The sequence below is a fragment of the Diadema antillarum genome, unplaced genomic scaffold (genome assembly GCF_040938485.1).
Source record: "Diadema antillarum isolate AM-2024a unplaced genomic scaffold, OU_Dant_1.0 scf00000122, whole genome shotgun sequence".
Taxonomy (NCBI): Eukaryota; Metazoa; Echinodermata; class Echinoidea; order Diadematoida; family Diadematidae; genus Diadema; species Diadema antillarum.
In genome coordinates, this window is record NW_027271011.1 from 1,676,140 (window position 1) to 1,695,279 (window position 19,140).

Sequence of the window (19,140 nt, forward strand, 5' to 3'; positions counted from 1 at the left end):
TCAGAAAATAGTGCGCTATTTCAAAACAATGGGCTGATGTGAAAACGCCTTCTGTCACAATTCTTGATTATCTATCCCGATACACAAATAAATTCAGGTCAGTCTCAATTTCATGCTTTAGGCTGTATTTGAGCATAACTCTCTTATCCAACCAAATCTCGCTTTTGGATGCCCCCCCCCCCCCCGCCAGTCAATTGAGGTTGAACTGCAATGTAGTAGACCATAATTCTTACCGGCTCGGCAGTAACAACACAACACGGCAGCATCACTTTCGTTATCTGTGTTATCACCGTATGCATCCGCTGCAAGCTGTATCGATGACCTTTTCGGCTCGTGGTAAACGAAATCCACAACTCGTTGGGCCACAGTTTTGACCCAGAGGAGTTTATTCTGTCTGCTGCCTTTAGCCGGAAAACTGGCAGGGACTTCATGTAGAGATGATGTTCCACAGAATTTCAAGGCACAGAGGAGAGAGTATCCTTCAGTCACAAACTGTGCAGTAGGAAAATCAGTACAAAATATAACAAATATGTGTGTACATTTCATTTCATTTCATTTCATTTCAATTTATTTTCATAGTTCTCACATATATCACAATAAAGTATATAAATATAAAAATTATGCAGAACAGAATTTAAAATGGACCTTCACTGGAATGTTCAAAAGTTTGTCTTGGTAAAAAAACAAGGTCTGCATACATGCGAGTTAAAACATGGTTTAAACATGTTTATTCCTGCGGGCCCTCCAACAAAATAACAAAGAACAACGGTTCATTGAGAATAATTACACAAAGTAACAAATCAAGGACAAAAAGTTGTACATGACAATTCTCAATGAATCGTTGTTCTTCACAATATCCAAACAATGCCACTGCTGTGTGTTATGTGCAAAATGAATGCAACTATTCAATTCAAGTCAATTAAATTAAATTCAAATTTGATTTCATTTTTTTGTTGTTGTTGTTGTTGGGGGGGGGGGGGGGGGCAAACACACAAACACATACAGTGAAACCCCGTTATAACGAGGTCCGTGGGACCGGCAATATTACCTCATTATAACCGGGACCTCGTTATAACCGTACGCATCGAAAACAAAGAAAAACATAAGCACGACATCATATACCCATCAATGAGAGTTAAGATCATAAGAACATCCTTTGCGTTGTTATTACACGATTATGGATCATTAGTACTGAGATAATGAAGGGAAATTATTTGTGAATTAGACAAAAAAGTAGGGGTTGAAATAAGTTAATTCTTCATTGTAATTCTTGTTTGTTAATTTTTTCTAAAACTAGCACAAATAGAGTGAAATACTGGCACTGTTTACGTAACTTGCAAGGTATTTTTACGCTGTTGGTGCCAGCGGGAATGCGATTATTTCATGAATCATTTCGGCTGTAATCTTATACAATATATATGATTGTTGTACTCGAAGGGATTAAAAATGTGTTCTTTATCTTCTTCCGAAAATCTCTTCGCGATTTGTACATCCGTTCTTGAAAAATATGCGACAGGATTGAATGTGGAAGGTTACGTTGTGATCCTTTTTACGCAAATCTATACCTCATAGACCATTCTGAAAGAAAGAAAAATCTTTATTGTGAAATGCATCGAAGGAATTAAAATTTGTGTACTTTATTTTCTTCCGAAAATCTCTTCGCGTTCTGTACATTCGTTCCTGAAAAATATGCGACAGGATTGAATGTGGAAAGATACGTTGTGATCCTTTTATGCAAATTTATACCTCATAGACCATTCTGACAGAGAGAAAATCTTCATTGTGAAATGCAGCGTTAGAATCCTGACAATGAACAAACCAAGATCTATTCAAACTAATAAATGCATTCGTTTCTTTTTCTGATTTAGGTTAACATGCATTATTCAACTATTTTTTAAGCTACTGTTACCGTGCGAGATCGCGATAATTTCAGAGTAGCATACATGCGTTGTTTACCGTTAACTTGCAAGGTATTTTACTCCGTTGGTGCCAGGCGGGGAATTCGATAATTTCATGAATCATTTCTGCCGTAATTCTATACAATGTATGATAGTGGCGTCTGAAGGGATTAAAATTGCATTCTTTATTTTCTTTTGAAAATCTCTTCGCGTTTTGTACATTCTTGAACTATCAAATGTGTTCGTTTCTTTTTCAGAACACCGATTAAGTATAGTGACATGCGTTATTCAACTATTTTTGCGCTACTGTCACCCGGCGGGATCGCGATGATTTCATTAATTATTTAGGCTTTAATCATCCACAATCATATTTGCTAACCAGCAAAAGAACTGGAAGTTGGAACTAAAATAGAAAGGACATAATGATGAGTTGCACATGCATTCCAATTGTCCATTTTTGGCCACAGGTGTCGCTACATGAAAAGTTTTGGAATGCATTATCTTTTTTTTTTCTCATTGCGCTGTGATCTTCCCTAAAATCACACATGCGTATCTTGCGAAAAGAAAATCGAATGATTATGTTCAATGATGTAGGAGGAACATAAGAAGGCATTCCTGTGTCTTATCGCATGATTTAGAAGAAAAAATGGAAGGAACGGTTCTCTGCAAAACGGAAAAAAGATGTGGATAGCATGAATTCGGTTTTCAGTGTTTCGTTTGTCGTGTGTTTGAAAGCGGCAATTTAGTCAAGAAGTGGAACCTCGATATATCCGATCAAATTGCTTAATATGTCTTTCTTTACGATGATTCACCGAAATTGTCCTCGTTATAGCTGGAATCTCATTATAACCGAACTCGTTATAAACGATTCGTTCTGCCATAGGTTAACACGCAAATGAAAACGGGACCAATGCGATCACCTCGTTACGAGCGGTTCCTTGTTTTAACTCATGAACGGGGTTTCACTGTATCACTTTCTTTGGTAATGGACAACCTCACCACACATACATAGACACACTCAGAGCTTGCACTGGTCTTCAAGACACAAAGGACATTGCAATTGTAAAGAAGAGCAGGGAGCACTAGAGTGACATTATATGTAGATGATGACTGGCGGGGGAGGGAACATAACAAATATTTCACCCAAAGGGTTTGAAATGCTATTGAGGGAGGTTATAAGTCCCGAAATAGCATTTCAAACCCTGAGGGTGGAACGTTTGGTACATGTTCCCAACAATAAAAGTCATCATCTGTTATATTATATGGGTTAGTCAAATACGTCAACGTCAACCACCAAAGATCGTAGAGATTCAGTGTACGATCTTTGCAATTATGGCCACCAGCATGATGCAGCACAACGCACTCATTCGCTCGCTCGCGCAGAGCCAAATTCACAGTGCACACGTGGCCCTAAGCCTTCTGTAATTTGTTACGTGAAAATGTTTTCCCATGGGAGAAGATTACCAAGGATGTTCGCCCATGGGCAAACATAACGTATGTACCTCCATCACATGACTCTGTTTAGCCAATCCACTAACCGGTATTTGACTAACCCATTTAATATTATCATTGATCTTACAAGTGCTACATGACTTACAGTTGTAGGTAAAGTTACGTCAAGTCAAGATTGAGGTAAGCAAAATTATGTTAAGTAAAGAGTTTACAATAGCTTACAATAGTAGAGCCTTAGTGTAATAAATAAAGAGTGCAGTATGCAAGCCCAGACTAGTAGAACACCAGCAAGAAGGTAAATCTCTTTAGCATCACGAGATAATGTGTGGTCATACCTTGAATCTGAGGCACTACTAGTCTGGGGTTGCAGACTGCGCTACATGTTTTATACTGTTTACTGCTACTGAGTAAAGTCTCACCTCGTACATATCCCATGCTTCCTGCACATTTTGCAGAACTTCTTTCCGGAAGAAGGTGTAATTGAACTCATTCTTCAACTGTGCAATTGTCCCTTTTGCAGAAGCGCTTTCTCCATCGAAGAAGACATTGTTTGAGTCCTTGAAGAGGAAAAAATTATATCTATTCGGTTATGATTTCTTCTGTTGCAGTAATTTGCATTTCAAATTGTTAGCAGCTGTAATGTTACAATTTCTGAGTTAACCCTATTCTAACTGGGCAGCCGAGATCTGAAGGGGGAGTCAAAAATTTATTTTGTTTCATGAATTTCTTATGTATTTCTTTGTTTTTTCGACCTTTTGTTTTGTTGTTCTTTTTTACAAAATTTGTGGCAGACACTTTTTGAAGCATGATACTCCTAAAACAAATGAATTTTAGCCATTGAGAGTAAAAATAAGCATATTTATATGAACCATGTGAAAAAACTCAATTTGCATTGACTTTGTACGCAAAATCACATTTTTGAGCCATTTTCGGCCTCACGTGCATGTGGAAAAGGTTAGGTAACTTCAGAACCGTACCCCCGGGCGTCACAAATTTGGTGTCAAAATGTGCGGGAAACTCGAAAGAAAAAAAAATCATGGAGCATCACAGTGAGAGCATTGCGTGTTGCAGAGTAATCGCGCGAAATGTCGAGGGGGGGGGGGGGACCTTTTATGGGCCCCCCCCCCCCCCCCCCACCCAGTCTTTTTAGGGTTAAACCCTATCTCGACCAGGGATGGGGGGGGGGGGTCCAAATTGACCCCGCCCTCGACATTTCACACAATGATTCTGCAACACGCAAAGATTTTGCTGCACCATTTTATGACTTTATGCTTTGAAGTCTCCTGCATATTTTGAGACCAATTTTGCGACGTCCGGGTACACTGCACTGAAGTTAAGCAATGTTTTGCATATAATGCACACAGATAGAACAAAATATGGTAAAATTAGTGAGTTTGAAAGAGTTTTAGCGCTGCTGTTGGTTGGATACTTCTGTAGGCATCTCAGTAATGCTAGACGTTAGGCAATCTACATGTCATTATAACATCTCATAGATTCACTGATTGAAACACCTTAATAACATTTTTTGTGGTGTGGAACTTTGTGTGCATTTCCTGCAACAAGAAACTAGCACAAAAATAAAAGCATGCAATTATTTTTGCTTGTTACATACATTCCTGTTAAATGTCTCAATCCCACAAAACTAAAAACACACAAAATTTTTTACACCCAGCCCAGTGCAACAAATCAATCACCGAAAATATCCAATTTACCCGAGGTAATTCAATATTCAACAAGGTTTCAATCTCGTGGGCATCCATTTACTACTGGGATACCGACCTTGCCGGTGCCCGGACCCGGCGTGCCAGTTTTAGCGGCCGCCGCTGGGGGTGTGGGAGAGGCAGCCGTGCTCGCCTCCATACCGATCGTTAATTTTTGATAATGAAAACGTGAAAAATAGTCTCTAAAGTGACTTACACTTCGACTGAGAGACTTTAAGTTTCAATATTCCACTAAAGCGCTAACCTATTCCTAAAGATCGCGCCGATATTTTCAGGGGAAAAAACGGGCATCCGAAGCCGTGCTTCAGTGCAAATGTGCCGTCAGCGAATTGGGGAATCTGCGCATGCGTCAGCGGGTCTCTCTTGTCAACGTAATCCCTGACGGAACAAGGAAAAGTAGAAATTACGCGGTGCGTAACATATGTCCCCGCCGGAAGTAGCATTTTCTAGCAAAATGTGCAATATAGGTAAAAAATCAAGGTCAAAGGTCAAAGGTCAAAATTCTGTGTAGAAGTTTTGAAGCCCTCACCTAGTGCCATCACATAAAGCAAACGGAATCAAAATCGGGTTAGAAATGGCGAAGGAGTAGCATTATGTAGCCAATGTACAATATAGGTCAAATATCAAGGTCAAAGGTCAAAGAAGGCAAAGGTCAAAATTCTGTGTAGAAGTTTTGAAGCCCTCACCTAGTGCCATCACATAAAGCACACGGAATCGAAATTGGGTTAGAAATGACGAAGGAGTAGCATTTTGTAGCAAAATGTACAATATAGGTCAAAGGTCACAACTGAAATTCTGTGTAGAAGCTTCAAAGCTCCCATGTAGTGCTATCATATGAAGCAAACAGAATCAAAATTGGCTCATAAATGACAGAGAAGTAGCAAATTGAACATTTTGATCACACACGGACGCACACGCGGACGCACGGACACACACTCGTACGGAGCCCGTTTCATAGTCCCCTGCTCGAACTCGTTCGGCGGGGACAATTACAAAGTACAGTATAACAGGACTTTACTCTTGCACTTGTTTACTAAATTGCCCAGGTCATTTTATAACTGAAATTAAAGAAAAAGTCCCCAGTACCACCTTGGTGAACACCCATACATAGTAATTCAGATAAGACTCCTTTTAATGAGGTTTGACTGCAAAATTATCATCACAGTCATGGGCCAAACAGCTATGCACACGATCAGGGACCCAGCACTCACTAATTCCTATTGCTAAATAAAGATGATGAAAATATTGAATTTCATCTGATGTGCATTTAGGTTCTTTCTTCTCCTCTAAAAAGAATAAATGAGTACGCTCGACGTAAAACAAACCTGCAGGAAAAGAATCTCCTTGTCGTATTCCTGGGGCACTGGGATGTACCCGTCCAGACGCTCCTGCCATGTCTCCCGGTCCGCTCGCACTCTCTGAGCCTGCAGGACGCCCTTCATGGCCGATTCGTTACCACTGACGAGGGTCGGAGTGGCGCCTCCACCCCTGACGGAGGCAGGGAGGTACTGCTGGAGATGCTCTAATACCGTTTCAATCCCTTGCGTCGTGCCGGGGTTAGTCGGTACGATTCCCAATGTCACCTGGAATGAGAGAGAACTTGACAATGACTCAACAGTAACACCTTTTCCTTCAGACTGCACAGTAATGTATGTTTCTGATGACCATTATGATGACCTGAGGCCATAAAGCTCATATTATTACTGAAGGTTTGCTCAAAGGCCACAATGTAGAATGAATTCCACAAAAATCTGTACATGGCACTCTTGATTTATATACTTCATGGTGTGGAGTTACGAAAACTCTCTGGGATGCCCCATGGCCTCTCCACCATAAATATATTCATATCTACTCAATTAAAGGAGCCCTACAAATGATTTCCAGACTTTTATATTTGAACAAGCATAAATTAGTTTATATACTGAGAATAGAGTTTCAAATTTTAATATGATTCGGATGAAGAATATCAAAATATTATGAAATTCATACTGTAGCAAATTGCAATGAATAAGGATGATGACATGACAGCCTCACCATAAGAATGCATGAGGTACATGGTACAGGGCTCAAAGGAAGCAAAACAAAGAAGGTACAATGCATAATAGATTATACACATGCGACATTGTTAAGCAAATGGTATCATAATACATTGTAAAATTACACTGCAACATTTTTGAAATACGTGTATGTGAGCCTCCTGTGTCATCATCTTTGTTCAATGTAATTCATTCAAGGTTCTTCAAAGTACTGATTTCTCTGCTCAAGGACCACGATAAATTTTACAAATCTGTACATGGAGCTATCAATATTATGCACATGATGTGAAATTACAAAAATTGTCTGGAATGCCCCTTTAAAGGAAGCCAAAACCCAAAGAGCAATGTGGATTGAACGAAAGCAGCAACAATGGTAGATCACATCAGTGAAAGTTTGAGGAAAATCAGACAACTGATGCAAAAGTTATGAATTTTTGAAGTTTTGGTGTAATGACATCATGATTGTGTGGACATCAATATAAAGAAAATACAAAGGGAATTCTACAACAATTCATTGAAATTGACGAACCACTTTCAGAACCCAGGGGGATAATTGCTAACCTTTACAGACATTATGTATGTTAGTATCAAGTTACTGGAATGTGCAATTTTCAAGAAAAATGAATTTTTGTGGAATTCCCCATGTACTTCCTTCATATTGTTGTTCACACATGATGTCATAAGTACATTGTAGTCTCTTCATCCAACGGTTCCAACCCCGAAACTTTAACACTTTTGATTCTATTGTCTGATTTTCCTCAAACTCTCACCAATGTGTTCTACTAATGTTGGTGCTTTCACTCAATCCACATTGCTCTTTGGGTTTTGGTTTCCTTCAATAAAAAAGGAGCAATCGTGTCAATACATAGCTTGGCCCTAATCACACTCCTTACCAGTTCAGACTTTTGTGACATACAGTCACTCTTCACATGCCCTTGAGCAATGGGAAGGTCACGCGACAGATCCTGTAAGAAAGTCATGTGCCTGCTCATGATGTTGGCCACAACGTCCACGAGGCGCAACCGCTGCCTGTCTAGGACGTCAGGGGCGGGCAGAAACGTGAAGGCGTCCAGAGTCTCGGCCGCCTGAGCGACAGTGGCCACTGGAGCGGTCACCATCCTGTATTGCACGCGGTCCTTGGCAGCGTAACACATGGTTTGTTGCACGAAGAACTTGTTACCCGGCGTCCCACCCAGGTGTGGTGATTCGGTCTCTTCCAGCACGCGATTGAAGTGCAAGCCAAACGTTGGAGCAGAAGTAACAACTCGCTTCTGGTAACCTTTGGTACGAGTATTAGGTATCGCGTCCTGCGTACAGGAATATTTTGCTTAATGTCCATAAATGGTACAAAGGAATTCTACATATCTTTTTTTCTGTTATTACTTTTGTCACAAAAGAACTGAGGGAACACAAGACATGCATGACTTTTGAGTCATTGGGAGTGTACTGGACAAACTAATTTAATGGTTCTGAAACAGTTGACAATCATTTTAATCATGATACTGTAATACCAACACTTACTGGCAAGCAAATTAAATTATGCAAAATCTATATTTTTATCGCAATCAGTTTTTTTTGTTAGTATTTGGTTTGTTTTTAATTGTAAGATATGCAAGGTAATGCTCTATGTCTTATTACAACTTTAATCAATCTCATCAATATTCAAAGAAATGTGGATCTATAATTATTGTATTCAGTTGTTGGGAGATATTCCAGGATACTGTATCAGTGTCCACAGTGTGTTACATTACAGTGTACTTAGTTCTATATAAATATAATAACAAATGTGACCATGCATCACAAAACCAAAACTAGAAATGTCGCTATGGAGACTGGTATGCCTCTGCCAAAATGCATGATTCTCCTAATAGGTCTAGATAGTACAAAATGTACATGTGGACAATGTATGATTACATTTTCACAAAATTGGCAAAATATTAAAATGACATGTCCATCACAAATGTGTTGAATGTTCACCTTCCTTGACCTACAATGTAGGTTTAATTGGATGAATAGGAGAGTATGTATTTGGGATTTAAGGACTTTAACTATGCATTGAGTAATTTCCAAGGTATGGAGAAAAAGTGCAATTCCTGTAAAATTGTTACCATTTTCATCTGGCTTTTGACCTTAAAATTTCATAAGATAATCATTGTCAGGTAGAACATGCATAAATATGTAGAAAGTTTTAAGATAACTTGAGCCACATCCACGATATGGAGGAAAAACTTAGTTCTGCACTTTCACTTGATCTTTGACCTTTTGACCTTTGAGGCAATAACAAAAGAAAAAAAAAACTTTCCAGAGAATCTCTATTAGGCTATACATGCATACACCAAGTTTAAAAAATAAATAATCCTGCTGGCATTGCATAAACATGAGGGAAATACTGTACTGTGACCTTGAAAAAGACATAAAAGGGTAAAAATTAATGGCAAAAAAGAAATGTGCCACAAAAAATTAACAATGGGTCTTTAAAGTTTGGTGACCCCTGCCCGTGACCTTTGACCTTGTGGTGACCATCCACTCCCCAAGGGACATCTACCATCCAAGTTTGGTCACAAATAGACCCATGGATCAAAAGTTATGACCCATAATAGAAATGCGCCATAAAAACTTAACATTGGGCTCTAAAAGTTTGTTGACCCATGCTTGTGACCATTGACCTTGTGGTGACCATCCACTCCGCAAGGGACATCTACCATCCAAGTTTAGTCACAAACGGACCTATGGATCAAAAGTTATGACCCATAATAGAAATACGCCATAAAAACTTAACATTGGGCTCTAAAAGTTTGTTGACCGCTGCTTGTGACCATTGACCTTGTGGTGATCATCCATTCCTCAAGGGACATCTACAGAGCTACAATGTATAAAGTCTCACACATTCTGCACGAGACTCACAAATTTAGGGTCTGTCTCACGATCTCACGCATATGGTACCCATTTTTCACGCATCGGGACATAGCTCAAAGGATTGCAGTGAACGTTGCAATTGAAGGACCTGGTATATTTCCCTTTCATCTTTCAAAATAAGTATTCCTAAAAAATAGTCACTCCAGTATGCACCAGATAGCACCATTAAGAGCTAAGAATTGAACAAGGTCCCTACCGCTGGAGGGGGGACTCCACCCTTCCCCCTGCTTGGTCGCTACGCTCCCTCGCTCGCGCGTCGTGTGAGCGTCGAGACGCCCAGTCATGAGAGTCTTACTCATAAAATTTTTTGAACTTGGCATCTCTGCATCTACCATCCAAGTTTGGTCACAAATGAAGCTATGGATCAAAAGTTATGACCAATAATAGAAATGCACCATAAAAACTTAACATTGGGCTCTAAAGTTCATTGACATCTGCCTGTGAGCTTGGCCTCGAGGTGACCTTCATATAAGGCATGGACCTAATACACAAGGACATTCATCGTATCGTTAATTAATTCATGCACCCGTACATCTCAAAAGCGCCACAAAGACGTTTTTAGCATGCTTCACTGCTTTGATCCCATGATCGTCACCGCCAGCAAGCCGGGAGAAGAACAAGACGGAGATTCGAGAAATCTAAAACTATATGCGCAGAAGAAAATAACTCACAAAAATCAAGTAAAGTGAATGTGCAGTTGCGGTGCATGTTAGGAAATCATACCTCAAGCAATTTCGCTTGGGACAGGTAGGCAGTTTTTAAAAGGAAGCTAACATTTTGGCAGAAAGATTGTCATTTGTGATCTCAATATTTTACTTTTCTCCAGCTTATTCCAGAGCAAAAAGGGATGGTGATGGTAGAGAACAGATATACACGCTGTATCTTGCCATTGGGCAAGGTCTTATGCGTGTGCAAAAATGTGCAAATCAGCAATTACCCATCTTTTGGCACAAAATTTGTCATGATCTCAGGTTTGCTGCTCCTCATTATCTGTATTTAGTCAAAGACATTTCTGTCTGAAAAAGGCACATCAGCGAAACAAGACTGAAATGAGGGAAACGATCCTTTTGTTAGTGACGATACATGATTGCACAATCGTTATTGTCAAGACACCTGAATGTACTCATTAAGATGCACATAATCAGGTGTCGGTGACGATCATTACATCAAAGAAAGACTGTTGTGAACAGTCCATCTATGTACATGTATATTAGGTCCATGTATTGAAAGGTAAAATGTGAAACTTTGTAATGACCCCCTCTTCCCTCATAGTTTGATCGCAATTGAAGCCCAGAGTAAAGAGTTTTTGAAGTTTTTGTAGCATTATGGACAGACGACGGACGGAAGGATGGACGGACGACGGACGGACGACGGACGGACAGACGCCACAGGCGATCCCTTAGTCTCCCCTCACCTCCTGTGGGCTCGACAAAAAAAAACCTCACAAAATATACAGTGTGTGTGAAGTACATCACCTCGAACGTCTTTTTCCATTCCTTTAGTTTCTCGTCATGGTTTTCTGTAAGCGATTCCACGTAACCGGTTGCGGCAGCTATGCTCAAGCAGATGCCGCTGTGATTCAGCATACGGAACACCTTGGTCGATACGCCTTGCCGCCACAGCTCAAAGCCCATACACGTCTGCACAAACTTGAAAATGCGAGGACGATTCGTGAACAGACCAATGGCCACCATCTGCCCCAGTCGGCGATTAAAATGGGCCTGAGCCTCTTCATCAGTCATATTCCTTGGTAGAAAAAAAAATACAAAGGATTTAATAATGATAATGATGACAATAATAATAATAACTAGAAATGTCGCTACAGCGACTGGTTATACCCCCGCCAAACAACATTTCATAAGCTTTGGTCAAAACAACATTTCATAAGCTTTGGTCAAAAAACTGAGGAAGTAGTTAAATCCGCAAGATCTTTCCCTGATCTTCTGCCATTAATATGCCGTTACCATGGCAACGTACTTTCGGGTACTGTCGAAAAATGCGTCTTGCACATCTACAACCAAAGGCACACATCTGTACCAAGTTTCATGGAAATTGGGCAAAAACTGAGGAAGTAGTTTGCAACACAAAATTTTCCATCATTTTGGCTCATAATATGTGAGCTGTTACCATGGCAACATACTTTTTGTCACTGTCAAGAAATGTGTCATGCTGACCTATATCCTAAGACAAACATTCAATATGAATTCCATGAGAATTGTAAGAACACTGATGAAGCAGTTTTGCCATGAAGCATTTTGCCCTATATTTTACCAATAACATGCCGTTACCATGGCAACGCACTTTTTGCCACTGCGGAAATATGTGTCTTGCACATTAACATATTCAGATGAACATCTGTACCTAATTTCATAAAAATTGATCAAAAACTGTGGGAGGAGTTCACGACGCAAGATTTGTACCCATTTTTGCCCATAATATGCCATTACCATGGCAACGTATTTTTGGGTACTGTCAAAAAATACGTCTTGCACATCTACAACCCAAGGCACACATCTGTGCCAAGTTTTATGGGAATCGGTTAAAAACTGAGGAAGTAGTTCGCGACGCAAGATTTGCAACGGACCGACCGCCCGACCGCCCGACCGACCGCCCGACCACTGTCCGCTGATTCCTATATACCCTCTTCAAACTTCGTTTGGCGGGGGTATAATAATAATAATAATAATAATAATAATAATAATAATAATAATAATAATAATAGACATTTATAGAATGCCTTTTCCACTGGATACAAAGCCGCTATATATATCACCCATCCGTACGAGTACTCAGTGAGCCAATCAGAAGGCGATGTGGTTGCTATAGGCGGAGCTTAACATCGATTGGCACCATTGTACGGATGGGTGATTCTCCCCTTGCATCGCCACTTGGACATTGTCTTTGAGAAAGAGTTGAATCTTCAAAGCCTGTTTTCTCGCAATTTTGTCAGGCTAGCAACTTAAAAAGTGCATTTTATTTCATCTCTTTCTATGCCCACTTATGGTGCCTAAGAATACAAGTATTAACATCAATGCAAAGCTTAGGAAATTGGCAATGTAATTCAGTGAAAAAATGAATTTACAAAATTCCCGACTTTTGCCTGATTAAGCTCCGCCTCTAGCAACCACATCGCCTTCTGATTGGCTCACTGAGAGAGTCAAATTTCCCGGGCACCTTCCTCGGAGCTCAGCGTATGGAGCCGGAAAACAATGTGTTTCGCTAAGGTTTGTTTAACAGCACGTCTTTCAAGATGGCGAATACGATAATTGCATGTATACTGTACATGTACATGTGTATGGTGCACGCATTACAGTGATGCCATCCAGACGCCATGACTGTGTGCATGTAACAGGAGCAGTGGCAAATCCAGACATTTACAAGTCGCGTATTCATTGTGGTTGATTAGTCTTAATCATTGGCGACCCTTTTGAGGGCAGAAAATTGCTAGTGCTGGCAAGGGTCATGCTTCCTGTTTGTTTTGCTTTTACAAGACATGCATTATATATGTTGCTTTGTTCGGTGTTGCAAATTGAATTATGTAAAACAAACAAACAAACAAACAAACACGACTTTTTAGTTTGGTGCTATCTTGACGTGTATTATTTGAATATACAGTAATTGGTCACATGTGACTGCTCCTTTCCTCTCATCTACCTTCTGTCATAATTTTTACTACATGTACAAGTAGACAAATTTGAGAATATTTAGTTTTCTTTTCACACGAGTATGTCATGCTACATGATTTTTGTTTCCCTTCCAATGTCAAACATTGCGGTAGAATAGTTTGGATAGAAAGCCAAATGAACAGCACGCACTACAGCGCGAGCGTATATAAACCACTATAGCAAGAACAATGGAGCATGTAATCGTGCACGTGTGGACAAAGCATTCCCCAAACGCCGCAATTGGTGTCTCCGAAAGCCGAATTATGGAAATGTATGCGACCCACCAGCCAATCGCATGCAAAACCCTGTGACGTAGCAACACTAGGGATATTGGTGCGGCGTTCGAAAGAAGCTCGAAACGGACGGGTGGGATCCAACATAGGGTGCTCAAAATTCCATTTTCGATAGGAAAAACTTAGTCTTATGCAATGAAATTTAGTGTATGTAGATGTAGAAAACATATCAAAGATTCGATTTCCGAAAAAAAACCTAAATCGACAAAAATAATGGTCTAAATCTTTGTACATTCAAAGCCCATGTCATTTTCATGAAACTTGACCAAATTGTAGAACGCTTACTAATTCCAGAAAAACGATAAAAAGTGTGTGTGTGTGTGTGGGGGGGGGGGGGGGGTGTCATGTGCTTGTTTTTGTGCTGGCAGCACCCCCATATGATAGAAATCATCCTAGGACCACAAAATATGGTTATAAACCTATCATGGATGCCCTGATATTACGTAGGGTTCATGAATGTCATGCTGTACATTCAAACCCATGTCATTTTTACGAAATCAAATTGTAGAAGAAGGGTTACTTAATGCAGAACAATTGTAACTAGAAATGTCGCTATAGCGACTGGTATGCCTCCACCATTAGGCATGATTCTCCTAATAGGTCCAGAGTACAAGTGGACAATGTGTGACTACATTTTCACAAAATTGGCAAAATATTAAAATGACAAGTTTGTCACAAATGTGTTGGATATTCACCTTCCTTGACCTAGGTTTAAATAATTGGATGAATAGGAGAGCATGTATTTGGGGATTTAAGGACTTTAACTTGACTTTGACCCATTCACAAGTTTATGCATTGAGTAATTTCCAAGGTAGGGATAAAAAGTGCAATTTCTGTAATGAATAGTAAATTGTTACCATTTTCATCTGGCCTTTGACCCTAAGATTCATACGATAATCATTGTCAGGCAGATTATGCATAAATACATCGTAAGTTTCAAGATAAGTTGAGCCACTTCTGAGATATGGAGAAAAACTTGGTTCAGCACTTTCACTTGATCTTTGACATTTTGACCTTTGAGGCAAAAAAAAAAAAAAAAAAAAAAAAAAAAAACTTTCCAGAGAATCTCTATTAGGTTATACATGCATACACCAAGTTAAAAAAAATAAATAATCCTGCTGGCATTGCATAAACATGAGAGAAAAAGTACAATTTTGAAGTGTTGCCCTTGACCTTTGACCCCTGACCTTTGACCCCATGAACCCTAAATTCTCTAGATAATCACTGCCTGTCAGTACATACATTGTATACTGTATTATGTTCCATGAAGATACCATGAACAATTTCCAAGGTAAAGAGAAGAAAGGTGAAGTTTTAATATTTTTCTTTACCTTTTGACCTTTGACCTTTGACCTCATGACCCTCAAATTTTACCAGAGAAGCTTAATTTGGTAACATACACTAAGTTTCAAGAAAATATCTTCAGGCATTGCATAGATACGGTGGAAATAGTGAAATTTTGCGTATTTTTGACCTTTGACCTTGAGCATGTTCACCCAAAAGTTGATAGGCACAACTTCACTCCCTGATACACACACAAGCCAAGTTTCATTGGGATACCGGTACCTCCAAAGATTTTAAGTTACACTGCCAACAAAATTCATTACGGATGGACGGAAGGACGGAACCGAGGACGGACAACCCGAAAACATAATGCCTCCGGCACCACTTTGTGGCGGAGGCATACAAAATGGGGGTTCATGTGCTCATTTTAGTGCTAGCAGAGACTCCTTGCGACAAGAACCATCGTAAGACCCACAAATCTGGCCAGGAACCAATGCAGGGATATATCCTGCTAGGATGCATGAATCTCATGCGGTTCACTCAAAACACCATTTTTTTTTTCAAAAAAACCCCCCCTAGAATTATCACTGAAGGTGATTAATACGCCCGCCCCAAGTGTCACTTTAGAGTATGTGGATGTCATGAGGGCAATGACGTTAATACCAAGTTTGTGCACTTGTCGAATGGGAAACAGAATAATTTCAGTTTACTGTACAATTACAGAGTTGACACTGAGTATAAAACTTACAGCAAATGGAAACATGCTTTCCCCCAGCATCAGGCACAGTCTACAATGTATGTGGTGTCTTGCACAATATTTATACATTATCATACAAACAAAACGTGACCACAGTTGCTTGAGTGCTATGGTACCAGTTGGTTCCACAAGGTTTGGGTAAAGAGTGTGGTTACCATGGCAATGCATTGTCTGATACAAACACAAGGGACGTTTTGCATAACTACATTTGAAGAGCATCATACAAACCAAAATTGACCTTCATAGCTTGAATGGTTTATTTTGATACAAAAATGAGTGGTTACCATGGCAACACATTCTAACACATTGGTGTCTTGCAAAACTACACTTCTAGATCATGATACATACTAAATTTGACTTTAATTGCTTGTGTTTGAATGATGGAAAAGTTATTCGATATGCAAGGTTTTCGTAAAGTTGCGGTTACCATGGCAATGGTTTGCTTGACAAACACAAAAATCATGTGTTCCATATATACCTCAGGGCCATAATGCCTACCAAATTTGGTTTCAATTGCTTCAATACCTTCTACTTCTACCGTCAAACAGTGAAAACTGTCTCGCCTCCCCTTGATCATGATAGCGTCGGAAGGAAAACTTTGAAGGCGTTTTCTTGAAACTCTGATTTCCAAAACCACTTGACATGCGTTCATAAAATCATGGATATCTCCGCAACCGAGTACTTTAATGGGATGTGCTATATATAAAAAAAAGCAGAAGAGTAAGGGAATACTGTCATGCCATTTTCAGAAAATTGTCCTCCCCTGCCTTTTGGATCCTTTTTTTTTTTGTTGTAGCGGGTCACATTTACATATTGTAAGTCATACCTTTTTGCGCCTATCTTGCCTTTCAGTCTCCTCATGTGCTGCTTGATTCGTTCTGTAGATGGCAATATGGCTGACATGCAGCCAAAGGTGATCGGCATGACTTTCTCCGTTTCATCGACGAGTTCATCCCAACGGAAATCTCGAACATTTCCGATTGAAAAGGGCCGACTGTAACCACTTGCTGGTTTCTTGCACTTCATGGCTTTCACCTCAAATAAAACAAGCAGAATTTCAATCAAAAGGCGAAGCGAAAAATCAGCTACATAATCTTACAATTGTATGAACGCCGACCTGGTGGGTCTTGAAAACAAGGCAAGTGCCATAATGTGTCTCGCCCATTCGCGAACAAGAAATTGTACGTGAATGGGATATAACAGATAAAAAAAAGAGATATAACAGATAAAAAGAGTAAAAATTTATGGCAAAAAAGAAACATGCCATAAAAACTTAACATTGAGCCCTTAAAGTTCGTTGACCTCTGCCTGTGACCTTTGACCTTGCGGTGACCATCCACTCCCCAAGAGACATCTATCATCCAAGTTTGGTAACAAACGGACCTATGGATCAAAAGTTATGACCCATAATAGAAACGCGCCATGAAAACTTAACATTGGGCTCTAAAAGTTTGTTGACCCCTGCCTGTGACCTTTGACCTCGTGATGATCATCCACTCCCCAAGGGACATCTACCATCCATGTTTGGTAACAAACGGACCTATGGATCAAAAGTTATGACCCATAATAGAAACGCGCCATAAAAACTTAACATTGGGCTCTAAAAGTTTGTTGACCCATGCTTGTGACCTTTGACCTTGTGGTGACCATCCACTCCCCAAGGGACATCTACCATCCAAATTTGGTCACAAATGGAGTTATGGATCAAAAGTTATGACCCATAATAGAAACGCACCATAAAAGATTAAAGGACAAGTTCACCTTAACAGACATGTGGGTTGAGTGAATGCAGCAATATTAGTAGAACACATCAGTGAGAGTTTGAGTAACTTCGGACAATCTGTTAAAAAGTTATGAATTTTTGAAGTTTCTGCTCAGTCAAGGCTGGATGAAAAGACTACTATAGCTTGTGATGTCACATGAGTACAACAATATAAAGAAAGAATATAGAAAATTCAACATATTTCCATTTTTCTCGCATAACAAAAGGACACTCGACTTCTCTCTTTCAGAAGGCAGGGGGAATAATATTACCCTTAACACACGTCAGTAGCAAGTCGAAGAAATGTGCACATTATTCAAAAAGTTAAGTTTTGTGAAATTCTCGTTTTATTTTCCTTATATAGTTGTACGCATGTGACATCATACACTGTAGTAGTCTTCTCTTCCAGCAGTGATTGCGCAGATATTTGAAATATTTGTAACTTTTGAACGGATTGTCCAATTTTCCACAAACTTTCACTGATGTGTTCTATTAATATTGCTGCATTCTCTCAATCCTTATGTATATGAAGGTGGACTTGTCCTTTAACATTGGGCTCTAATAATTCGTTGACCCCTGCATGTACCTTTGACCTTGTGATGACCATCCACTCCCCAAGGGATATCTACAGTACCATCCAAGTTTGGTCACAAATGGAGTTATGGATCAAAAGTTATGACCCATGATAGAAACGCACCATAAAAACTTAACATAGGGCTCTAAAAGTTTGTTGACCCCTGCCTGTGACCTTTGCATTGTGGTGAACATCCACTCCCCAAGGGTCATCTATCATCCAAGTTTGGTATAACAAACGGACCTATGGATCAAAAGTTATGAGTCATAATAGAAACGCGCCATAAAAACTTAACATTGGGCCCTAAAGTTCATTGACGACTGCCTGTGAGCTTTGACCTTGAGGTGACCTTCATATACATTGTATGGTAAAATGTGAAACTTTGTACGACTCCTCTTCCCTCGAAGTTGGATTGCAATTGAAGCTCAGAGTAAAGAGTTATTGAAGTTTTTGTAGCGTTATGGACAGACGACGGACGGACGGACGAAGGACGGACAGACGCCGCTCGGTGGGCTCGACAAAAATTGGATGACATACATTCATATACAAGAGTACCAACATTGCAACATGTTTAAGCAATTAAAACAATTCAGAACTAACAAGCATTAATGTTTCTCCTCTTTTTATAGAGAAGTGACTAATTTGAAGAAAAAAAAAAAGTCATAGTATAAATGAGTTTGCTGTCAATAAATGCAAATCATTTTCATAATTATAAGAGAGTTCCAGAACATGACAAATATGATCTGCCTGTCAGGGTTGTTCTGACTTCAGCTGTTTGGAGA

General features: G+C 39.7%; 1 protein-coding gene and 1 long non-coding RNA gene across 2 annotated transcripts in view; both read right to left on the minus strand.

Annotated features, from left to right (window-relative positions):
* Nucleotides 1-268: 268 nt before the first annotated feature.
* LOC139720150 (uncharacterized) lies at nt 269-6,465 on the minus strand. Its single transcript, XR_011710150.1, has 3 exons — nt 6,397-6,465; nt 3,770-3,907; nt 269-492 (listed from the first exon to the last, which is right to left on the minus strand). It is a non-coding gene; the product is annotated as an uncharacterized lncRNA (long non-coding RNA).
* A 58-nt stretch (nt 6,466-6,523) lies between these two features.
* The window catches only part of LOC139720135 (uncharacterized), a 53,335-nt gene continuing 40,718 nt past the window's right edge, over nt 6,524-19,140 (minus strand). Inside the window, exons 18-22 of the mRNA XM_071631506.1 lie at nt 16,849-17,057; nt 11,499-11,769; nt 8,001-8,414; nt 6,601-6,654; nt 6,524-6,559 (exon numbers count right to left, since the gene is read on the minus strand). Coding sequence (XP_071487607.1) covers nt 6,524-6,559; nt 6,601-6,654; nt 8,001-8,414; nt 11,499-11,769; nt 16,849-17,057 — 984 coding nt within the window. The remainder of the gene's footprint in view (nt 6,560-6,600; nt 6,655-8,000; nt 8,415-11,498; nt 11,770-16,848; nt 17,058-19,140) is intronic.